Source organism: Nicrophorus vespilloides, unplaced genomic scaffold (genome assembly GCF_001412225.1).
Source record: "Nicrophorus vespilloides isolate i.1.1-1 unplaced genomic scaffold, Nicve_v1.0, whole genome shotgun sequence".
NCBI lineage: Eukaryota > Metazoa > Arthropoda > Insecta > Coleoptera > Silphidae > Nicrophorus > Nicrophorus vespilloides.
In genome coordinates, this window is record NW_017096892.1 from 2,451 (window position 1) to 25,135 (window position 22,685).

Here is a 22,685-nt window from a genome sequence, read left to right on the forward strand (position 1 = left end):
ATTGATTACGAATTTGGATACTTTTTATAAAAAATCATTGAGAAAATTATTACATTTAATATAAATTTATAGGAAGATTTCCGATGGGAAATTTAATTTTCTTTTGTAATTACTTATGTAATTTTCTAATTATTGCAATGAAGACGTATTGTTAATCACTCTTTGCTTTTTATTAGTTATTTTAATTAGAATTATGTGAACATTGAGTAAACTTAACCATTCGTTTATTAGTCGCCATAGAATTATATATTTAATTCATTTTTACTAATTTCTTATAACAAATATAGAAATAAAGATTATTCTTATTTTAAATTATGTATAAAGCAAATATATGCATTTTTTTACTTATATAATAAACATAAATATGTAAATATTATACATACACATTACATAATTGAGCTTTATTTAATTGTTAATAAATAAAAGTTACAAAATTTATCCTGGCGCTTCCACCAAACTTTACGTTTTATACTATGATTATTAAGTATATTTTATGAAATTCCCTAAAATATATATGAACAAAAAAAATAGAGAACATTGAACGCTGAGTGAGGAACGTAGCTTCTATTGCGAAAAAAAAGGATATTTCCGTTTCGTGAAATAAGTTTTGTCAATTCTTTATAAATATAAAAGAAGTTAATTTTAAAATTTACATAATATAACTAATTGTAACGTTTTTTTTTGATAATTTTAACTAAATTTTGTAATATAATCATAACAATAATTATTAGTATTAATAAAGGTAGAAATACATTTCTACGATCAAAATTAAAATTTATATCTAATTTGATCATTTTTGAGAATAAAACGTTTAAATTATAAATAAATTAATATCTTGTTAACAGATACAAATAGTTTTGTTTTTAATACAATAATGACTTAATTAGAGAATAAATAGAGAATCTAGACTCTATATAAATTTATGTTAGAATTTGATTTAATTCTACTATTTTTGAAAAATTAAGTGTATATTTCAACTAACTTAATAACTAATAAACACATCAAGTTTTATGATATAATATTTACGTAATTTCGAAGTAAATATATAATATTAGTAGTAATTCAATGTTATTATACAGCTTTTTACTATATTGTTTGCATATGAATGTAAAATTTGTGATTTATTGTTGCTTTGTGAGGCAAATTATATAGTAAATTTAAATTTCTAAAACTTGTAGACTTAAGTATATCTAAATGATCTAAATATTACAAAAACTACAGTTAAAATTACTTTTGAAATTTGTACATCTAAGAATATATATTGGATTTGATACTAACAGATCTATAATATAAGTAGTAATTTAATGTAATTATACAGCTTTTTACTATATTGTATGCATATGAATGTAAAATTTTTGATTTATTGTTGCTTTGTGAGGCAAATTATACAATAAATTTAAATTTCTAAAACTTGTAGACTTAAGTATATCTAAATGATCTAAATATTACAAAAACTACAGTTAAAATTACTTTTGAAATTTGTACATCTAAGTATATATAATGGATTTGATACTAACAGATCTATAATATAAGTAGTAATTTAATGTAATTATACAGCTTTTTACTATATTGTTTGCATATGAATGTAAAATTTTTGATTTATTGTTGCTTTGTGAGGCAAATTATAGAGTAAATTTAAATTTCTAAAACTTGAATATCTAAATGATCTAAGTATTACAAAAACTACTTTTGAAACTTGTAAATCTAAGTATATATAATTTGATACTAACAGAAACTACAGTATTAATAACTTTTATGTTGAAAGTAAAGTAAAAACTTTTATTTCAAAGTATAACAAAAAAAAACTACAGAATTAATGTGAATTGAAATACAAAAATAAATGATAAACTATGAGATGTGTTTGATGCAAAGAAATTTAATCATGGAGCATCTGTGTATGTAGGCTAGCTAGGAATGCGGGGGTCTGATTGAAATCCAACAGCAGGATAGAGAGGAAAAAAGGAAGAATAAACAGGAGGCAGTAGGAAGAGGGAACAAGCTTCCCCCTTCTTGATCTCACCCTTCTAATTTATATATCAGTCAGTACACTCAGTCGAACACACGCACACACACACACACACACATGCACATATCAATAAGATCGTACGTGTATACGAATTGGATACACACATACTGTTAGAAAAGAGAGACAAACATGAGGCACAGGCAATGCTGGAGGAATCTGCATTAGGTTCTAAAACATGAGGGCAGTCGAAGAACTGGAGGTCCTTGGAAGCGGTGCCTATCGCGAGGGGAAGGTTCAGCCGAGGCCGTAGCCGCACGCGGGGGCAGCACACACTCACATCCTCGCAGATGAGAGGGTGTGCGTGCGTGTACATGTAGATGTAGGAACGCGCGCGCTCGTCCTTTCCAGAAAAGGGGGGTTGCATTTCGGAAAGTTTGCGCGCGCGTTCCTGCTTGCATCCTTACGCGCGCAGCAGGATAGGGTCCCGTTATCCTTCCAAGTCCTCGACGCTGCAGTTGCACTGCTGCGCGTGTTGCCTACGCACGACGCCCCAGTCGCGTTTCGAACGCCGTCGCGAACGCACACGTTTATATATATAATATACATACATATATATACAAAATATACACACACATATACCTACAAAAAAAACATCGAAAAAAACTTCTTTGCAAAGTGTTAACTGATTTCCGAAGAAAAGTTTCCTTGCGACGAGCATGAAAAGACAGTTTGTTCTCTGTTGGTTTAGCACAGTGTGACTTAGTTCAAATGACCAACAGAAACTTGACGTTAAGTGTTTCACTGTTTTAAAACATGTTAGAGACTGCACTACAGACAAGGTAAAAACTCATATTTCTAATACAAAAATATATTTTTATTACTGTTAAAATCCATATAAGAACAACTTATATAAGATTAGAAATATTTAACATTCAACCACAAGTGTTTCTTAAATATAAATATTTTTTTTACTAATTTGCCTTTAATATAATAAAACTACTAACAAACAGAACTACTAACAAATGAAACACTTACAATCATCAATCCAATTGGAACTATAAAAACGTTTACTTGAAATTTGCTAATAATATATAATTATATTATATTTAACAGGAATTTATTCTATAAGATTTTTTTTGTTTCAGTGATCATATTTCAATAAATATTAAACTTTGTATTTTATATATTGAATTGATGTCTGCAATTTAACATTTTTTGAATCCTTTAAAATACTGTAAATATTTGATTCTTTATTGCATTGCAATAGAATTTTATTCAAAATAATTCTAAATAATAGTTTGAAATGAATCTTACTAATTTGGTCAATAATTGCATATTCTGTTATATAATTCTTTTTTATTTTGATAACAAAATAATTACGATAGAAAGAAATTTTTATACTGAAAATCATAACAAATAATTTCAAAAAATAGAGGTAAAAATTTAAATTATCGAAAAGTTATAGAATTTGACTACATATAAAATTTGATATTTTATCTTTATATAACTTCTATATATTATATAGTTAAGAAAATATAATTATATAAGAGTTATATACAAAATAATATTATACAAAGTTTAGTAGATATTAATATAATAACAATAATATTAATTGTATTTAAATATTTGTATTAAGAACTTAAATATTACTAAAACTCCATAAATGAAAGCTGAAATTAATATAGTTATGAAATACATAATCAGAAGCGTGCGATATTTTATTTTGGTGATAGTTTAATGATGAATTTTGTACCTGAACATTGGCCGACGCGAAAAATCGCCGCGTTTCGAAGCAGGTTTCTTGCTGAACTGTGCGTTAAACTTATTTGGGGGTAGTGCGAAGCGCATTTAAAATATCGTTGCAGTTTACCTAAATTCACTAGTTATTTTCATAGAATCATTAAAAAAAAATGTATATATTTATTTCCTAGAAAAATAATTAGTTTCTACCTAAAGTAAAATTATTATTTATTAATATTAATTGAACTCAATATAAAAAAAAATAATGATGTATTGCGAGTTGGGTCAAATTTAATATTTAATTTGAAAATATAGTTGTAACAATTTTTGTGTGCAAACGTTAATAACTTTGTTATATTTACGTATAAAAAACTAATAAATGTAATAAAATATATTAGTTGTTAAAATATATTTGATATTGAAAATTTGATGAGTTTATTAAATAAAATGTATATAATAATTAAAAAGGCTATAGAATCATGTTTTTGTATAATATAGCTTTTATTGTGATATAATGAATTGAGGATATAAAAGTTTGCTCCATTAAATATATCAAAAGAAGATAAGTCTTTCTTTGGCAGAATGAAAAGAGCAACAATGTCCTTATTAAAGTAGATTTAGAGTGAATGTAGGAAGGAAGTACATCGATTCCACCTAGATAATTCTTCGCGTTAAAGCTGTTATCTTCTTAATGTAAGTTGAAAGTATCGCGGTTTGTGTAACCGGAGGGAGATCCAGTTTTCGGACGAAATACGAACTCGTGCGAATGATTCGGGCGAAATCCCCCGCAATTCCTGTGCACTACAGATAGCTAAAGTATCCCAGGATAATGCGTTTAATCCGGGAGCGCTTTAACTTTAGAACATCACACTTTCTTCTTCGGCCCGGCCAAAATTTTCGACTTAAACACACACACATACATACATACATATACGAACATCCTAAACTGCCGCCGCCCCCGCATCTACGAAACGAGCCGGCACTAAATCCACCCTAACTCTTGAACCACTCCACACTCGAAGTAGTGATTTCGATCAAAACGAATCCCAGCCAGGTTCAGATCATACTATGTTTTATTTTGTGCTCTTTTATAGATCAAGTCGAAATTTTGGATTCGCGCAAGTGAAGAAGCGTAAACTGGACGATAATCCGCCGAGCATGTCAACGAAAACGTACATCGAGTTGAAGGACGACAAGCGACGAAAAAAGGTGGAGGAGTCGCAGCTGATGCTGCCGCAGAAGAAGCGAGTACTTCCAGTTGGTACGCTGAGTAGTCCTTCGGCGAAGAAGAGCTTGAAGCTAGATGAAAATGTAGCAGATGAGAATCTGATCAGGGAGACGGAAGCAGCGCTGAAGACGTTGTCCGGGAGTTGGCCTGGGAGCAGGGCTTATAATAAGCAGGAGGAGAATCCGGCTTTCGAGAATCTGTTTGACGAGAAGAAGGCGAGCGTTAAATATTCGCCGACTTCGTCGACGACCAGCAGCAACGATAATACCTGCTCTTTGAAGGATATTATCACGTTGAGAGATCCGCAGGTTGAAGACGAGATGGGGTTGAAGAGGATCAAGATTAAGCAGGAGGGCGACGACGATTCCGATTGCGATAGCAGCAAATCGAAGCAGAGGATTAAGGACCAGTACGAACCACCGGATTTCAACGAGCTGGTGGACGATTCCTCCAACGAGTTGGAAATAGATATGTCGGAATCGCTCAGAGAAGATCAGGATGAGAAGAAGAAGGAGGAGTACCAGCCGTTCCTGAGGCCAAGCGTGACGACGTCGTCGCCGTTTTCGAGCACTTCCGCGTTTCGACCACCGCAAAGTAAATCTGGTGTGCTGGGACCTTATCCGGCGGAAGCCACGTTTGTGGGTTATCCTGGAACGCAGCAGCAGCAAGAGGAGAAGCCTAAGTTACAGCAGCTGAAACCAACTGAAGATCCAGTTATTACCACTTCGGCCGCAGCCCCTTCGAGCATTAAATCACCGGAGGGCACTGCGAATAAACAGTACACGATATTGCAGCCAGCGGGGGTGGCTTCAAGGGCGGCCAGCGCTCTGCAGGAGGCGGCGAGGGACGCTCCGACGGTACCTGCGGTGCCCAGCGCCAAAGACCCGATACCAACCACCAAAGTCCTACCAGGAACTCTATCACCGAACAGCCTAAATCGTGGCGGTGAGTCCTATTTACTTACTACTACTACTATTATGATTTTCTTAAAATTAACGCATTTTATTTAACGTTACGTGAAACATTTTTTCATTTCGTCATTGGGATTGAGCCGTTATGCGCGGTGCTTGGGTGTGTGTAGTGGGCGGGGGGTGGTTCTCAGGATAAAAATGTGAAAAAAACAAGTAAAAGAAGAAAGTAGGGCTCGAGGAGTGGGGTTGGTTTTTTCGTTGGAGGCGGCGGCTCTTGGGGGTGGCTATACTTCTCTCTCTCTCTATCTGCTAGTACGTGTATATGTGTGAGTGGGGGGCGGGTGGTGTGTTTCGCGTTTTGGGGGGTGGACTTCCAGGATCCGAAGAGTCCTAGTCCGCAGGTGCGGTGACCGACTATATCGGCGCACCCGCGCACCAGTCTCCCATTCAGGGGCTGCGGTTTCTTTTTTCCAAAAAAGATTTTTCTCGCGAGTCTCCACCCGTTCGTGCGCGGATAGGCCAGGATCGCCGGGGGCGGAGTTCCGTCCGCATCAAGAAATACTTATATTCTTACGCGTTCACATGTACATAGATAGAGGTCTGGGGGGCAGGCGCGGACCTCCGACGAAGAGGAGCAAAAAAAATATTATATATGTATATATGTGTATGTGTGTGCAGACCAACCCCCCACCGCCGCCCGAAAGACCTCCTTCGCTCTCTCATCCATCCCGCCGCCACCGCCGCCCCTCGAACACATACACACTCACACCTACCTACATTATGTACATGCATACGTACATACTACAGTAAATATAATATATAGATGAAAAAAAAAGTTATACATTTATTTATTTGCCCCTTCGCTCCACACGTACATATTTATATACCCGGCACCTCCACCCAAAGCAGACTTTAAGCTTCGTCAGCTAAAAAAAGAGAAAGAAAACAACTACGTAATACACCCACCATTTTTTACTTTTGATTATATTCAGGTTAATCAATAACTTGTCATAATACTTATTTATTTATTTCATATATTCGAAAATCGAAATGATTACATGTTTTCTTTAATCATAAATGATAACACTTTTATACAATATTACGAATCTTATTACCAGCAACAAATTTCAAATATGTAATAACATTTCTATTGCAAATTGAACGACTTGATTTCCAAATCATAGTAAAAGTAGATATGTATAAACAAGATTACTGAAAGTAAATTTTAAAATCATTAAAATTTAATCACACAATATATACTAATTTTTTTATAAATTATTAAAATGAAATTTTCTTTGAAAATGTCTATGATTTTGCGATGAACTTAGTATTCTGAAATCTGTAAATTGAGCGATAGCCGAAAGGGAACCGAAGGACGATTAATTAATTCCGACGAATTAACTCTGTTTGCAGAAGGGAGCAAATGTCCGACTCCAGGTTGTAATGGTCAGGGCCACGTGACCGGATTATATTCGCATCACCGAAGGTAAGACGCCTCCTCGATATCTTCCACCTTAACCAACTCCATCCATCCCTTACTCCATTAGCTATCTATCCAACATCATCTCACCACAAATTCAATTCGCAAAAGGTGTTTAATCTATTCGTTTCTCTATTCAGTCTGTCTGGATGTCCGAGAAAGGATAAAGTTACTCCAGAAAGTAAGTCTTCACTAAATTAACTTAACATAAGCATTATTACATTTGATCCACCCCGTTTCGCTTTTATTTTATTTTAATTATCATACAAGAAAAGTAAAAGTATTTTTTTCTAATATGTCGATTTCCTTTCGTTCGAAAGAAAACTCTGAAACACTTTTGCCTTTCTTGATTCTGTACTCTATGTATGATGCATAAAGTATGGAAGCTTTAGACGTTTTGCGGGGTAGAGAGCTATTTTGTTTATGTTTTAGTTAAATTGTTTATTTTATTTAGTCCCGCATTATTTTAGTAGTATCTGTATAGTTTGTACGCAGCAGAATCAAATATATGCATTGAGTATAAAAACGATGAAAACGTAATATATTAACTTGTTTTCTCTCTACCCGGCCGAATGGATTTGATTGATCAATTTAACTGTATCTTATTTATACTTTGATGTTTCTTTATACCTTTGATTGACTTTATACTCAATGATTATTTTTGATTCTGTGGTGCTGCGCAGTCTTGGCGATGCACGAGACAATTCTGAAATGTCCGACGCCCGGTTGTAACGGCAGAGGTCACGTGAGTTCCAACCGGAATTCGCACAGAAGTCTTTCCGGTTGTCCCATAGCCGCAGCAAATAAGCAGGCGGCGCGGGAGCACAGGTACCAAAGCGGGTTGCAACAGCGACCCAGCAAATCGCCGAGCCACGACCATATGGTCAACCCATATGGTAAGGATCTCGGAAACGCTCTTGCTTATATCCGGAATTATTATTAAGATATGTTTTGTTAAAAGTGATTTTGTTTTGTCCGCAGTGATGTCCTGCCAGGAGGATTACACCACCAGCTACGATAGCAGCAAAGACGATGTTAAACCGACTTACTTGATAGGTTACGGTTCGGTTTCCAGCACAAATCAAGACGCGGAAAGCAAAGATTTCGATTACTACAGCAAGAACCATTTAAAGCCTGACGGTAAAGTTTCTAAGGGTGAGAGTTGCGGGGTAAGCAGTCGCGGCGATCTTCTTGTACCGAAGACGGAGTCAAATCGTTCTTCGCCGAACGTGAGAAATTACGGGGATTACATTAACCAGGACTCGAATTCCTCTTCGATGTCCAGCGTGGAGACGATGAGCTCCAGAGGTCATCACCATCTGCAGCATCATCCGATTATAGCGCAGCACGTCGGACAGCAGCCGGGATACGTGGAGGACTCTCGCCACAGGTCGCCGTACCAATCGGAAGATATGTATCGATCAGAGCATTCGGTGCGCTCCTACACCGACATGAGCGATGCCATTGGTAGCGGAATAGCACGTCCTGTGGTTACCTACTCCAATGAGCTGACCGGCCGGAGCTACGATGTTAATTCATCCAGTCACAGGCCCTACGATCCGGGCACTTCGACGGCCTTCGAAAGGTACGATTCAGCAAATCAATGCAACCTACAGCAATCCCTCATAGCGCCAAGGGCAGCGCAGCAAGGGATGTACGGATACGGGAGCATCGAAGATCAACAGGAGCCCAGGTACCAACCGGACTCGCAGATCGGAGGACCGAATCCTGCTGCCGGTATGATGAAAACCGAAGCAGACGTCGAGAGTTCCGTGCCACTATATCCAAGGTATATTTTTCGATGAAAATACTTGAGTTTTATGAGTTCTTTTGTTGTTTATTCCCTTGGTCAACATCGAGACTAATATCTGCTTGTGTCTCTTCCCCCATTCTGTTTTCCAGGCCCATGTACCAGTACGATACAACCACGGGACATGTACCTGTGGGCTTTTCGGCAATAAACCTATCGGTAAAATGCGTAACAACAGCACAGGCACAGATGAAGGGCGCCGGACCCCACACGTCCCCCGGGGGCTCCGTTATTGATCTATCAACATCCAGCATCACCACCACAAGTCCACAGGTTTGATATTCTTTATAGACCATCATCTAAAAAACAATAACCTTTCATAACACCCTTTATAATTAAAACCACTTAATTACAATCAAATTCCAAGGAAACAATAAAAGAATAGATTTCAAACAATAATAAAATCAAATTCTCTCTTAATTTGATAATCTCAGAATTGTTTAAATATGAACAGAAAAAATATACAAATTCAATTAAGATTCTTATTTCGTAAATGGATAAGCCGGGACAATTAAGTAAATCATGGATAATTAAAATTGCAGGGATCAGCATGCACGCTGTGTGTATGTTTGGTTTTGCTGTGTGTGTGGGGGGATGAGGGTGGTTGTTTTGCGTGCGAGCGGACGAAGTGAATGTGTGTAAATGGGATCGTGTGCAGGGGGGATGCGAGGATGAATGGTTGGTTTGGGGGTAGAGAGGGAATCCCTTTTGAATAAGTAAAGCCGCAGTAATGAGTTGATATGATAATTGTGTTTCAGGTGGCGTACAGCTCCCCACATTACGGTGGTCAGCGAGTCGGGGGCAGTCCGCAAGCCGCCGCGAGCCCTCACCTGTCTGCAAGCCCCCAGGTCCCCAGTCCGCAAGGCCAGACCCTGGACCTCAGCGTTAGCAGGCTTTCCCACAGGTCGGTCACAGCTCCAATTTATTATTCATGAATACCAAATACTATATACATACATACATACTTCTGCGAGTGCGTGTATACATATGTGCTTTATGAATATATACATGCAGACAACGCTGCCTCTCTATGCCTCCAAACTCTTCAAAGGTACAAATACAGTAGATTTTACTAGTTGTGGCCTAGATGCTGGTTCTTTATTGAAGTAAAAACAAGCTTATTTACCATTTTCCGATAATAATTGTTGGAATAATTGTAAAAGCAATGTATTTGTACGTTTCTTCTGTTTTGGTAATTAGAGAATGGCGATGCTGTATGATTAACGGATTAGGTAGAACGATTAGTGCATTACCGGACTTGATTGAACACTGACTATTGTTATATTTATTTGTAAACGATGATTACTTGCTGATCAATGAAGATCGTATAATGATTACTTAAAAATAAATAAAACTAGGGAAGCTTTGGTCCGGTAAAAGAGCATTGTTTTTTCTCCTCCAGCAGTGATGCGAGTCCCCAGTACGGAGACGGGGGGGTACCTATACCGGTACCACCTGCTTTCGTAGGCGTCCGCCGCGAAGAACAAACGGAACCCGTCGATTTCTCAACCGCTAACGAACCCGTTAATTTTAGCGGCGTCCGACCCGTGGCGACGTTCGCAGGACCCGTCCTCGCCCCAGGATCAGGATACAGCAGGGAGTCCACGCCGGACAGCGGAGCCTCGCATTACATGGACGCGTACCGGGACACCTCAGGTAAGAGAGAGAGCAGCCGCCACCTTCGACGAGCAGAGCTGACCGATCAATCTCTCCGACAGCTTACGGACCAATGAGTCCTCATCCTGGCTATGGGATGACAACCGTCAGCGCTGACTACCCAACAAATCCGTACACTCCATACACAACGGGATACTCCTGCGCCGGAGGATATCCGAGCGCCGTCACCACCGGTTATCCTGTTCCACCTGGAGGATATTCTCCTGGACCCTGCTACTCAATGCCGCCCCCTCAGCATTCCATCGCACAGCACGACAAACCACCTAACAAGGACACAGGGTAAGATTGCAATCGAACCACATATTTCCCTGACAAATCACTGCGCTCATTCATTCATTTCATGGTATTCGCTTAATCTTATATTCTGGCTCACATTCTACCTCTACCCCTTACATAAATAACGGATAAAGCGGTTATTGACCAAACAAGCACATTCAAATCGCGTTACGCTCGTCAATGAATCTACCTGTGCGTTACATCATCGCCGCCGCCCTCGACACTTAAATAATACCTACTTCTCCCTCAACATTCCAAGCAATATAGATCCAACTTACTTTTTCGATCATTCTCACTCTCAAATAGTAATAGTAAAATCATATATTACATGATTTTAAAATTAAAGTATACAAGGACAAATTAAGCCATGTTACTCTAGTTTTACTAGAACTCTTTATTTATCAAAAAATACACAGCAATACATTACTTAACTGTCGATTATATAACATTAAAACAGAGTTAATTAATAGTTAATAGTAATAGTTAATAGACTGTGAGTCAATCTGTATATGTTCATAATAATCATCTTTAATGATTGATTACGATTTGGAAATTTAATTCATTAATCATAAATTACTAGTGAAGGAAATATTAGACATTTATCACTACACAATCAATCTTGTTATACTTAATTAAACTAATTAAAAATCGAGCATTTGTTTGTCAAGAAAAAAAAAATTGAGATAAACAACAATATCATTTATTATTTATTTTCTTAATTAATTGTATATTTATATTGATTAATTTGTTAATATGGTAAGAAAAAAAAATTATGAAGATTTCTAAATAATTTACAGACTATTGATTATATGAATAGGCAACCCAATTTTAGTTTGTTTGAGAGTATTTGTAGTTGTTTAAGAGGTGTAATTATAATTATTGTTATATAATATTTTTATTATCATTTTCAATAGTTTGTATTTTGATTTTTATTCAAGAAACGAGAAGTATAAAGTAAATAATAATTTCTATAAAGTTTGTGGTAGGCAACCAAACTTACACCTAATGGAAATTTGAAAATTACAATAACGTGTAAATGTTTAAAAGTACGTTTTAAAGTACTTGAAACTTGTTTTAAAGTTTTCAGTTTCAATTTAGAATAATGTTAAAAGTTATTTTCAAATATTTGGCGTCGATGGAACAGTTTATACCTGAAAAATTAGGGTGAATAAATTAATATTTGCGTGTGAAAAGAAGTTGTTTGGTGAATCATTTCTGTTAGTTGTTTACTAAAATTTTCACAACAATATTGAATTGTATTGAACAAAACAATTATTGCAAATCAGCAAATATTGTAAGTGAGTGATGTTGATGGAAAATAACTGAAGTTAAAGTGTTCGTTGAAGACTTTCACAAAGCAGATGGTAAAGCTAAAATAGAGGTATCCAGTAGTTTATGGGAGGTGACCTCCGATGGAATCTGGCCAATCGGCAGCTGCGGTTTGCTCAACTACTCCTTTTTCTACCTTCCAGGAGTTTCTTGGAATGTATTCCGAAATTGACGCGAAGAGAGAGAAATAACAAAAGATGTATCAGCGAAAAATCTAGTCTGGCCAGTGAGTCACGTGGATTTATCAGTTCCGAAACAAACGAGCGCGCATACACACGACGTTCGTTCTTTTTATCTTGGCCTTGAAACCATGATACCACGATTATTACAAACATGGAACAACGTACCGAGTCATACGTACGAATGCACGCATAACATTACCACTGTTTGTGTCAGCATTGACTAAAAATAAACGAGAGGCGCGCGCTTACTTCCTCCAAGTAGTTTGGAGGTACACGCATTTGCGAACAGTCTTCAGTTCAGTTGCTGTCGGTACATTAGTTTCACTCAAGTTTTTGGAAAGTTTTGTGACTACGTTCGGAGGATGTACGGAAGAGACTCGGATTCCTCGTCTCCGGAAGATTACGATGATGAAACCGATGAGTATAGGTAAAAAGCTGCATTCAACTATCTTTACATAATTTGTGCTACGCTTAATCAGAGCCCATCCACATCAATTAAAGTGCAATGATGAGCGTCTATGGTTAATAGAGAATTTAATAATAAACACAGTATACAAGTTTCAAAGTTGTGTGTATTATTTAACTGTATGCAACCAAATTAACTGGCAATTACGTTTCGTTAGGAAAACCGTTTTAATTACAGCACCTATGTACTTGTAGTCTGTACAAAATGCGGTTCCTCATAGTTCAATTAATTTTTGACCTAATTAACGTTCAATTTCATCGCTAATTACTTATTACAAGAAACAAAAAAAACATTTCAAAACTTTAACGTCAAAAGTTTTACAACAACTAAATTGAGTTTTTAATAAAGTCACTTTTTAACTTCATAGAAAATAATAAAGACCATTTACTTAACAGTAAATATCTTCAAAATAATGATTTACTAATTTTAGATCATTAAAGGAAGTCAAGTTGACTTCAAGAACAAAGAAACTCGATTTTAATGTAATTAATATTAAGTTAGGACATTACATTATTAAATAAGCTAACATTGGATCCATCAAATATTATATAAGTATATTTAATAGAAACTTCTGTATAATTATTGAAATATAATCATAACCTCACTTATATGTTTCATGTAAACTAATAAATATTTCTCTTGAGGAAGAAATGAAGTTTTTCGGATCCAAATTATATAAATATTTACGGTTGTAAAATGTTGAGTAAATATACAAATTGAGTCTGGAGAGGAAAATCAATAGAGTTTAGTCTGTTAATAAAAGTATAAAGTTTTTATGGAGAAGTTTATTGGGTCTGCAGTTAAACGAGATGTAGTAGTAGGTTATAAAATAATACTTGTTTTAACTCCTGTTGCGTTGTGTATGCAAATTGTTTTTTAAAGGTTTTTGTTTTATTTAACAAATACTGAATGTGGATTAGAAAGTTTTCTAAATTGTAGGCAACGCAAATTGCATAATGGCGGGAAAGAAGTACAGAAAAGGGGATGCTGAGTGGAATTCGGACTCTTGGGATGGATGGTAGACGTAGGGTGAACGTTAGCAGTTGATTGAGGTTAAGTTACATAAAGGGATGTGTGGCAAATCGAAGTGGTCAATTGTTCTTGTAGTTTCAACCATTGATCTTGCACTTCTTTGAAAACTTATCGATCGGTGATGAATGCTCGTGTGTTAACGAAGTAGGGAGCAATGGTCGCTCTCCGATGATATAGTTAAGAGCGGCCTCGGGTTTGACGGCATATCAATTTGCATCCCCTCTGTACAAGGGGAAACAGCGATGGCAAAGAGTTGATTCAGTAACCCTCCGTTTGCTGTGTCGGTATGGATCATGCTTCTGGCAACTATGATGATATGCACAGAAGGTGCGCGTAAACGTTCGCAAAGTGACCACAAACTTTTGAAACTTTACAAACAATTAACTAAGAATATTAGCTGATATTGCGTAATCTTTAAGTAAAACTTTTAAAAGTTCCATGAAAACTTCGCTCTGCAAATTCTAAGCTCTTTGTTAATTTACTTTGTTTGCTTTTGTCAATTATGAACAGTTTGTCGGGATGTCCACGTTCGGATCGCTCCCAGATCCAAGCGCATTCGCAGGAGCTGAAATGCCCGACACCTGGATGCGATGGTTCCGGCCACGTTACCGGAAACTACTCTTCGCACCGGAGTCTCTCCGGCTGCCCCAGAGCCAACAAACCGAAGAGCAAACCCAGGGATGGCCAGGACTCCGAGCCACTTAGGTAATTAAAAAAAACTCCCATCTTCATCTTCTTATCCTAAGGTACTTTAACCGACCAACTTGAGTCAAAATCAACAACAATACATCTACAACCCCGGGGGGTTACTGCAATGTGTGGAAAACTCTAACAAGCTTCAACTTTTTTTCCACGCCTACTCTAGATGCCCGATTCCGGGCTGCGATGGTTCGGGACACGCAACTGGCAAATTTTTGTCACATCGAAGGTAAATTGAATCTACCAAAACCCCCCCACTAAAACAAAGCAAAAAATAATTAGCAAAGCAAACATATAATAAGCATATAATTAAATCAAAACATGCAAACATTTACAATCATCGTCATTACTTGAGCGATGTGTGTGTGTGCATTTCTGTGTGCGTGCATGGCGTTATTTTGAAATAATGTAGCTTGTAGTTCTTAGTCGCAAGTTGCCGATTTAACTTGTTCTTCTATTGTTGTGCAGCGCGTCCGGATGTCCGATTGCGAACAGGAACAAAATGAGGGTGTTAGAAAGTGGCGGCAGCGTTGAGCAGCATAAGGCGGCTGTGGCCGCCGCCACCGCCCTCAAGTTTGAGGGTGTCAACTGTCCGACACCCGGATGTGACGGGACCGGACATATTAACGGATCATTCCTGACACACCGCTCGTTGAGCGGCTGTCCTATCGCCGGACAGACAGTCAAAAAAGCCAAATATTCTGAAGAAATTCCGTTCTACGCGAAGGGATATACAGGTATGTCACATCACCAGACTATCTCAAAATTTGCTTTCTTATTATTTCTGTAGTTTTCTTTATTATTTCACGTTTGTTGGTTTTTTTATTTTTAATTTGTTTAAAACTTATGATTTCCTATTTTATTTATTCTTTTCATTCATTTATTTGTATGTTATATATTTAATATATATACTCAAGGACGCGCATTCTAAAATATTTGTATTTCAGATATAATGTATTATTAGAAACTAATTGTAAACCCACAAAGTTAAAAGTTACTGTGATATGGAGATATACTATATTTTCAAAAAAAAAAAAAGAGATAAAATAGGGCAAATAATATAAGAAAAAAAAAATGATATAATGCAAACGCAAAACTCAAAAAGAAAACTATATGTGTACATACAAATATTCGAAATTGGTTTTTGTCGCTAAACCTACCGACCGGCGAGAAACCTGACGAGAGCAATGAGAGAGAACAGAATAATTGAAAAGTAATTAAACACCAAAGAAGCGAACACACCTGATATGTGTTCCCTTTTGGGACGCCGAGTATTTGGACTAAACGGCGTTTCCTTTGTTCTAGGCATGGACAGTTCCGGGGGTGCAACTACCACCGGTCCAGGCGGAGAAGACCTGATGAGTCTGGAGGCGGAAATATCCGAGTTGCAACGCGAGAATGCACGTGTGGAATCGCAAATGTTGCGCTTGAAATCCGATATTAATGCCATGGAAAACCACCTTAACCAAGGAGAAAAAGTGAGTATCCCCCAACAACAAACCTCCTAATCCCATCCACGATGCACATATGATATTACATGTTAGCTTTTGCTTTTGGAACTTCTGTTTTGAGTTATTTTAGCAATAATGTTCGATTCCTCTGGTTACCTAACTGTCTGGGAACCAAATCGCACACCTAACATATAGTTTCATATTGTTTTCCATCGCAGCGTTTTCCCAACATATTCGGCGAAATGCAATAAAAACACAAACAATTTCTTCGTACTTCAGGAAAACCAAGTGATCTCGCAACGAAACAACAATCTGAACGAGTATTATGAGAGTCTGAGGAATAACGTGATCACGTTGCTCGAACACGTGAGGATACCTGGGGGTGCGACTGGTGGAGGCGGCGTCGGTCCAGTCGGCGCCGTTCCCACCCCCGAGAAGATCGGGCAGGAAAATTTCGACTCTTACCTCACCAAATTACAGACTCTCTGCACCCCAGAAACCTATTGCAACGAGGAGAATAGACCCCTATACGAAACTGTTAAATGTGCGCTGCAAGATTTTACTGTTCTACCCACGCCCATCTAAGCATACAGAAAACTAATAGGAGCAAGTGTCGAAGCCGAATTAGGTTTAGGAAGAAATATTCCGTTTACCAAAAAAAACAAGATGAGGAAACCTAAATTCCAGAAACATCCGTATCCGGGTAACCATGGTGTATGTTTGGTTGCATACATCATGACTACATAAAACATCTATTCTAGGATAACAGCGATCCTTACAATTTGAATTATATAAAAAACAAATAATATTTAATTTTTTTCCTATGTTTATGTTTTATTAGCAGGAAAACGAATTGAATGATTATGATGTATGCAAAGGCAACAATTGTTTTGGATCCGGAACACGCGATAAACCAAAGAGGAAATCCAAAAAAAAAAGAAATATATATTAAAAAACAAACAACTAGATTTTTTAATATAAAATTTGTACGTAATATTAAATTGTGATCAAATGTAAATAAAATAGAATTCCTTTCTAAGGTGGTAAAGGAAGGAATTTGGGATAAGAAAAGTAAGCATTGTATGATGATGATGATGATTCATTACGGAGGAAGATGATAAATAAGTAATTTGTAGATATGTTTAGGTGAAAATGTGTAAATTGTATCTGTATATAGCTCAATTTTATTAATAATCATTGTACATTCTTATACGATCCGATTCGGAAGCAAAAAAAAAAAGAGAACAAAGCAGATTCGTTTGTAAGCAAGGAACAACCCTCCCATCCCCCATCCATCCAATTTGTATATCTTGTACAAAATTAAGTTTATTTTTTACTTAGCTCGTATCCCTTCGTTGTACTATTAATCATGTTTATTTCGATTGTGCTGGGACCGAGAAAAGATTTAAGAAAACCAAGATATTCTTTATTTCGCCTTACGTTTACCCTATGATTTCGTTAATTTCTGATTTAGACCTGTGATTATGTACACCTAGTACTTGTATAGTCTGCTACTTATATTAATATCGATACTAGTGTTGTTTATGTAAAGAAGAAGAAGAAGAAAATCTCAAAATTTGTGCAATTTAAATGTAAAGGCGGAGTGTCTCTCTTTCTCTCACGAAGTGTTCATAACTAAAAAAATAAATTTAAAAAAAAAGCAAATCTTAAGGAATTAAGCGAAATCAGTGTTTTTTCGAAATGAAGATGATCGGTTGCGTTTCATTTGTTTTATTTATTAATGATTTTGTCTTACAAACTATAATTTCTTCGTTATTTATGATAATATATGTACATAATAAGTAAATTATATATATATAAATATGAAAGAAAACAAAAGTTATAGTGTATTATTATTATTATTATTGATGATTATCTTTTGATTTATATTTCTGAAAGTATTATTTGTTTACACATAAAGTATATATGTTAACATACATGTGTTGTTATTATAAATAAATGAATGACCTATAAGTCCACTATTTCATTTTCCACACATTTCTAATCAAAATTTCACCTACAAATGAAATAAAATAAGTAGGCGAATCAAGTGAATTATTTTTTCATAAACAGTTGACGTCGCTCAATTACGAAATAACAAATTTAAGAGATGCAAAAGATTGTTGATTATTTCATTAAAAGGTGGAAAAATCAGCCGATAAGACCGGCCACAAAGCATGTGGCCTACGTGGAAGAAGTGGAAGAGCAGGAAGAATCCGAGGTAAACCTAACAATATTATATAATTATTATATTAACAAAATTTTACAAACCTAGGCTTCATATGCGAAACTGACGTCAGTTCCAGATATAATAGAATGGTACATCTTTCTATACATGGAACCACCTTTCATGTTTGCAATAACCATAGCAAATTTGGTACTGCTTTTTCGGCAAACGCATAAGGTTTTGAAACAACATTCAACTTCAATTAATTCTTATAGTTTATAACTTTTTAATTTCCAGATAGTTTTTCACGGTGAAGATTTTAACAAAACCGTAAAGCTGATGCTGAAAATCTGTTGCTACAGTACCATTTTCATAGAAATATGTTCATCAGTTTTCCATCGCCTGTACAAGAAGATAGGTGCCAGAAGACCTGTGAAACCAAGGAGTTGGAGTAAATAAGATTTATAAGTAAAAAAAAAAAACAAAATAATTAACATTTCCAAAAAAAAAAAACAGCCATCATTGTTATCGATATCATTTGCCAGACGATTTCGATTATTCTCTACGAGAGTCGTCAATATGGAAGTTACGCAATTTACTATTTCGAAATGTTTCGCCTCATCAAACTGATCATAGTTTTTCGTAAGTTTTTTGAGAAAACCGTAACCCTGAGTTATAAAAAAAAATTATAGGATTATTGTCGATAACACCAGGGAAGCATAATATATTTTATAATGTTATGAAATTTGCTTTGGTTATGTGCTATGCAATTCATATAGCTGCTGCTACAGTTCAAATGTTTGATGTAATCCAATTTTAATATCTATCCCTAATAATTATTAAATTTTGTTCTTTTTAAGATTTCTTTAAGAAGCACTCAAGACACTTGGCTGGAGAATTTCGTTTATACCATTATTTCAGAGACACCAAACGAAACCACCAACTACACTTTTCTACTCTTAAACGTTTTAGCAGCCAGCAGCAATTTAGGGTAATTCGATTTAAGTAGTTAGTTTCAAGACTAATGGATTTTTAAAGATTGTATGGCGCTTCTTTGAAGAACGACAGTGAAGCCTTTCTGTTGATTATACTGATGTGGCTTGGTATGTTTCTTTTGGATGGGATATTTCTGGGATCTTGCACATCGATACAGATCGAAACCTATCGCATCAAAGCGACTTTCTATAATAACCTGAAGTTGATAAATAAGACCTTGGTATGACTGTTTAAAAAAAAAGATAAATTTACTAATTTATGGTTATTACAGGAGGATTTCAGAGTACCTAAGAGAATCAAGGTACGCATTAAACGTTACTATATGGTGTTTTGGGCTAAAGAGAACGCAACGTCTTCATCAAAGCTCTTCAGATCATTACCATTATCTATACAATCGAGGATTTTAGTGGATAAATACTGGAACATTCTAACAATGGTACTTCTGAAATGCGTATTTATATTTAAACACAATTGATAATATTGTAGCCTAGCATTTTTCAAAATCTGCATACTGGATTCAAACGAGGTTTGTCCCAATTGGCGCAGACATGTATATATGCGGCAGGAGAAATAATTTTAACTCAACATATGGATAGAGACATGATTATGTTCATTACCAGAGGAACTATACAGATTTTGTCGCCGGAAGATTTAGAAAGCCCTTTGTTAACTTTAGGTGTAGGCACGTGCATAGGAGAGATCAATATCATATGCAACACGAAGAATCCGGTCCAAGTAATCGCTTCCTCTTATTGCGTCATATACAGTATAAGGAAGAAAGACGTGTGGAATGTTGCAGCGAAATTTAGGAAGATGAAGCAATCGCAAATAATGCATTTCAATGCCAAAGTTCAATTTTTAAACTTAATTATATTCAATAAATTTTGAATCTTTCGTTCATTTTAGAGACAACTTGAATGGGCCAAGAACAAGTTCAGAGAGCAATCGTACGTTTAATAACAGAAGTTTAATTTGATTCTTCATTGAATTAACTTATAGGGCAGATAACAAGAAGTATCAGATAAAAAGTAGTAACATCAGGAGTCATAAATTATACAATTTAAGTGATGTATGGTATAGTTCATTATTGGTTGCTTCTTTCGTTTTATTAGTTGTTTTAGGATTTCATTGAGAAAAGTCGTGAAGATGAGGTGTTTTATAGGACTAAATTCCCTTGGGTTTTTCAAGCTTCCTCTGTGTTCTTGGTCTGCTGGAACACCATCATTGTTATAACAGTGATCGTGACTACCATAACTCTTCCGTATTACATCGGTTTTCGGAAGAAGAACGAAACGGATTTCCTTATCAAATTCATCGAGGAGTATATGAAACTGCTTTATATACTTGATGTAATTCTGCAACTGTTTGTCGTAATCGAGGACGAAAATGGTATTGAAATTTTACAGCTCTTGCAAATCGACGTAATTGCTTTCAATTGCAGGACTTCACACGAAAGTTAAAGACATTGTGTCCATCAAAGTGACGCAATTTACATTTATATTGGACGTGTTCGCTGCGATTCCATTTACCGACATGGCCGATTTCATGGGAATCTCGTTCGAGCATGAACTTTTCGAAAGACTTATACCACTACTCACTCTATTGAAATTCCACAAAGTAATAGTTGTTTATTACTTCATATAATTCCAAGATTAAGTTTTTGTTTACGAAGATCATCTGGTTCTTTTCGAAGATTGAAAACACGTTCCAGTTCAATTTGGTGCTGCTCCGTCTGACCAAATACATCACGTACCTACTCTTCGTGGCTTACCTCATGGGCACCGGTTATTACATAAGCGCATGCTACAAGTCTTCGGGCTGCGAACCCAACAGTTGGGTGGTGAAGCTCTTGGAGAAATACCCATATCTATCTTTGCAGTTCGTGTTCTTCAGTTCATCCGTTTCATCTTTACTGATCTTGGTCTTAGCCGGTGGTGGAGTTATTTTTCAAACGTGTTACGCCGATTTAATATTCACTATAATTTATGTGATTTTCGGCATTTTGATGTTCACCTACATTGCCGCAGACTTTGGAGCAACTCTCACCCTGATGGATCAATCACAGTAATCCCTATAATGAAATCCTATACCACTACAAAAGGTAATTTAATGTATTCTAGGAGCAACTTCACAACAAATCTATTAACTATTAAGAAACTGTTGCAAAAATCAATGCACAAGTCTTTGGATACTCAGAACAATTTGAGACGAATCGTGGCTTTCTTATCTTCGCAATGGCAGTTCAGCCGTGGACACACCATCAAATCTCTATTGGTGGATGCACCTCAAGATCTTTACAACGCGCATCAAAGCGCCAAATACAGCGCCGTCTTAAAAGAAATCATACTGTTTCAAGTAAATTGTTATAAAATCTAACGATATAAATATTTAATTGATGGATTTTAGGGCATGGGTGATAAGTTTTACTCAATGCTGGCTACGAAATGTGTGCCTGAGTTCTACGGTATAGATGAGATCTTCGTGTATGGTAATGAAAAATGCACGGATATGTACATAATTGAAAGAGGTTTTTGCGAGTTGATCTCTGGGAAGAATCGTCGCTTGGAAAAAGTCTTAGGACCTGGATCCACGATCTGCATCATGGAATTACTTTTAGGCAAGTCTTAGTAATTATTAGATTCAGTGTTATGAATAAATACATTTTAGGTCTAAACAACCTGTTCTTTGTTAGACCATTGACCAGCTTAATGGTTCTAAAAATTACAGACGAAAGTATATATGATGTCATAAGACATTTTCCAAAATTTGAAACAGATCTGAAGGAATATAAAGAGGAATTTCTTGCTTCTATGGTAAGCAAGTAAATATATTCTAATTATAAATAATAATACATAAGAAGTACAGGCTTCAAGAAGGATTTTCCAAGATCAAATCGTTTGTCTAGTGTCGATGGATAATCAAAACGAAATGCCTTCATTCTTTATATTTCCTAATGATAAAACTGAACCCTTGTATAGGGATTTCATTATGGGATGGGAGCAATGGAACGGACTCAAGTATATCCCATCAAACAACATTATATTTTTCAGTATTTTGAAAATATTTTCTTGAAGGTACATAATGATGCCTTTGACGATTATGCCGGATGGAAAATTCATCATAATCTATGAAATTATCTACAATTTAATATCTTTCTGCCTCATCAACATGTGCTTGACCATAGACGTGTGGTTATATTTGAGTCCGAAATTCTCGCATTTAATATACACCATGCAAGTAATCCAGTTGTTTAATATGTAAGTTAAAAATATAAA

The 22,685-nt window shown here is 36.0% G+C and overlaps 1 protein-coding gene across 5 annotated transcripts; it reads left to right on the forward strand.

Annotated features, from left to right (window-relative positions):
* Nucleotides 1-2,503: 2,503 nt before the first annotated feature.
* On the forward strand, nucleotides 2,504-17,984 carry LOC108558400 (myelin transcription factor 1). 5 transcript variants are annotated; one of them, XM_017915304.1, is made up of 14 exons: nucleotides 2,512-2,805; nucleotides 4,801-5,879; nucleotides 7,259-7,331; nucleotides 7,466-7,506; nucleotides 8,307-9,114; nucleotides 9,228-9,408; nucleotides 9,894-10,039; nucleotides 10,538-10,791; nucleotides 10,854-11,091; nucleotides 14,608-14,802; nucleotides 14,963-15,025; nucleotides 15,265-15,533; nucleotides 16,102-16,274; nucleotides 16,527-17,984. In XM_017915304.1, the coding sequence occupies exons 1-14, from the start codon at nucleotides 2,780-2,782 to the stop codon at nucleotides 16,830-16,832; spliced, it is 3,852 nt and encodes a 1,283-aa protein (XP_017770793.1). In that variant the 5' UTR covers nucleotides 2,512-2,779; the 3' UTR covers nucleotides 16,833-17,984. The 5 variants fall into 5 exon arrangements, with proteins under 5 accessions (XP_017770797.1, XP_017770795.1, XP_017770793.1 ...); XM_017915305.1 differs by having other exon boundaries at nucleotides 10,541-10,791; XM_017915307.1 differs by having other exon boundaries at nucleotides 10,670-10,791.
* The last annotated feature ends 4,701 nt before the right edge of the window (nucleotides 17,985-22,685 follow it).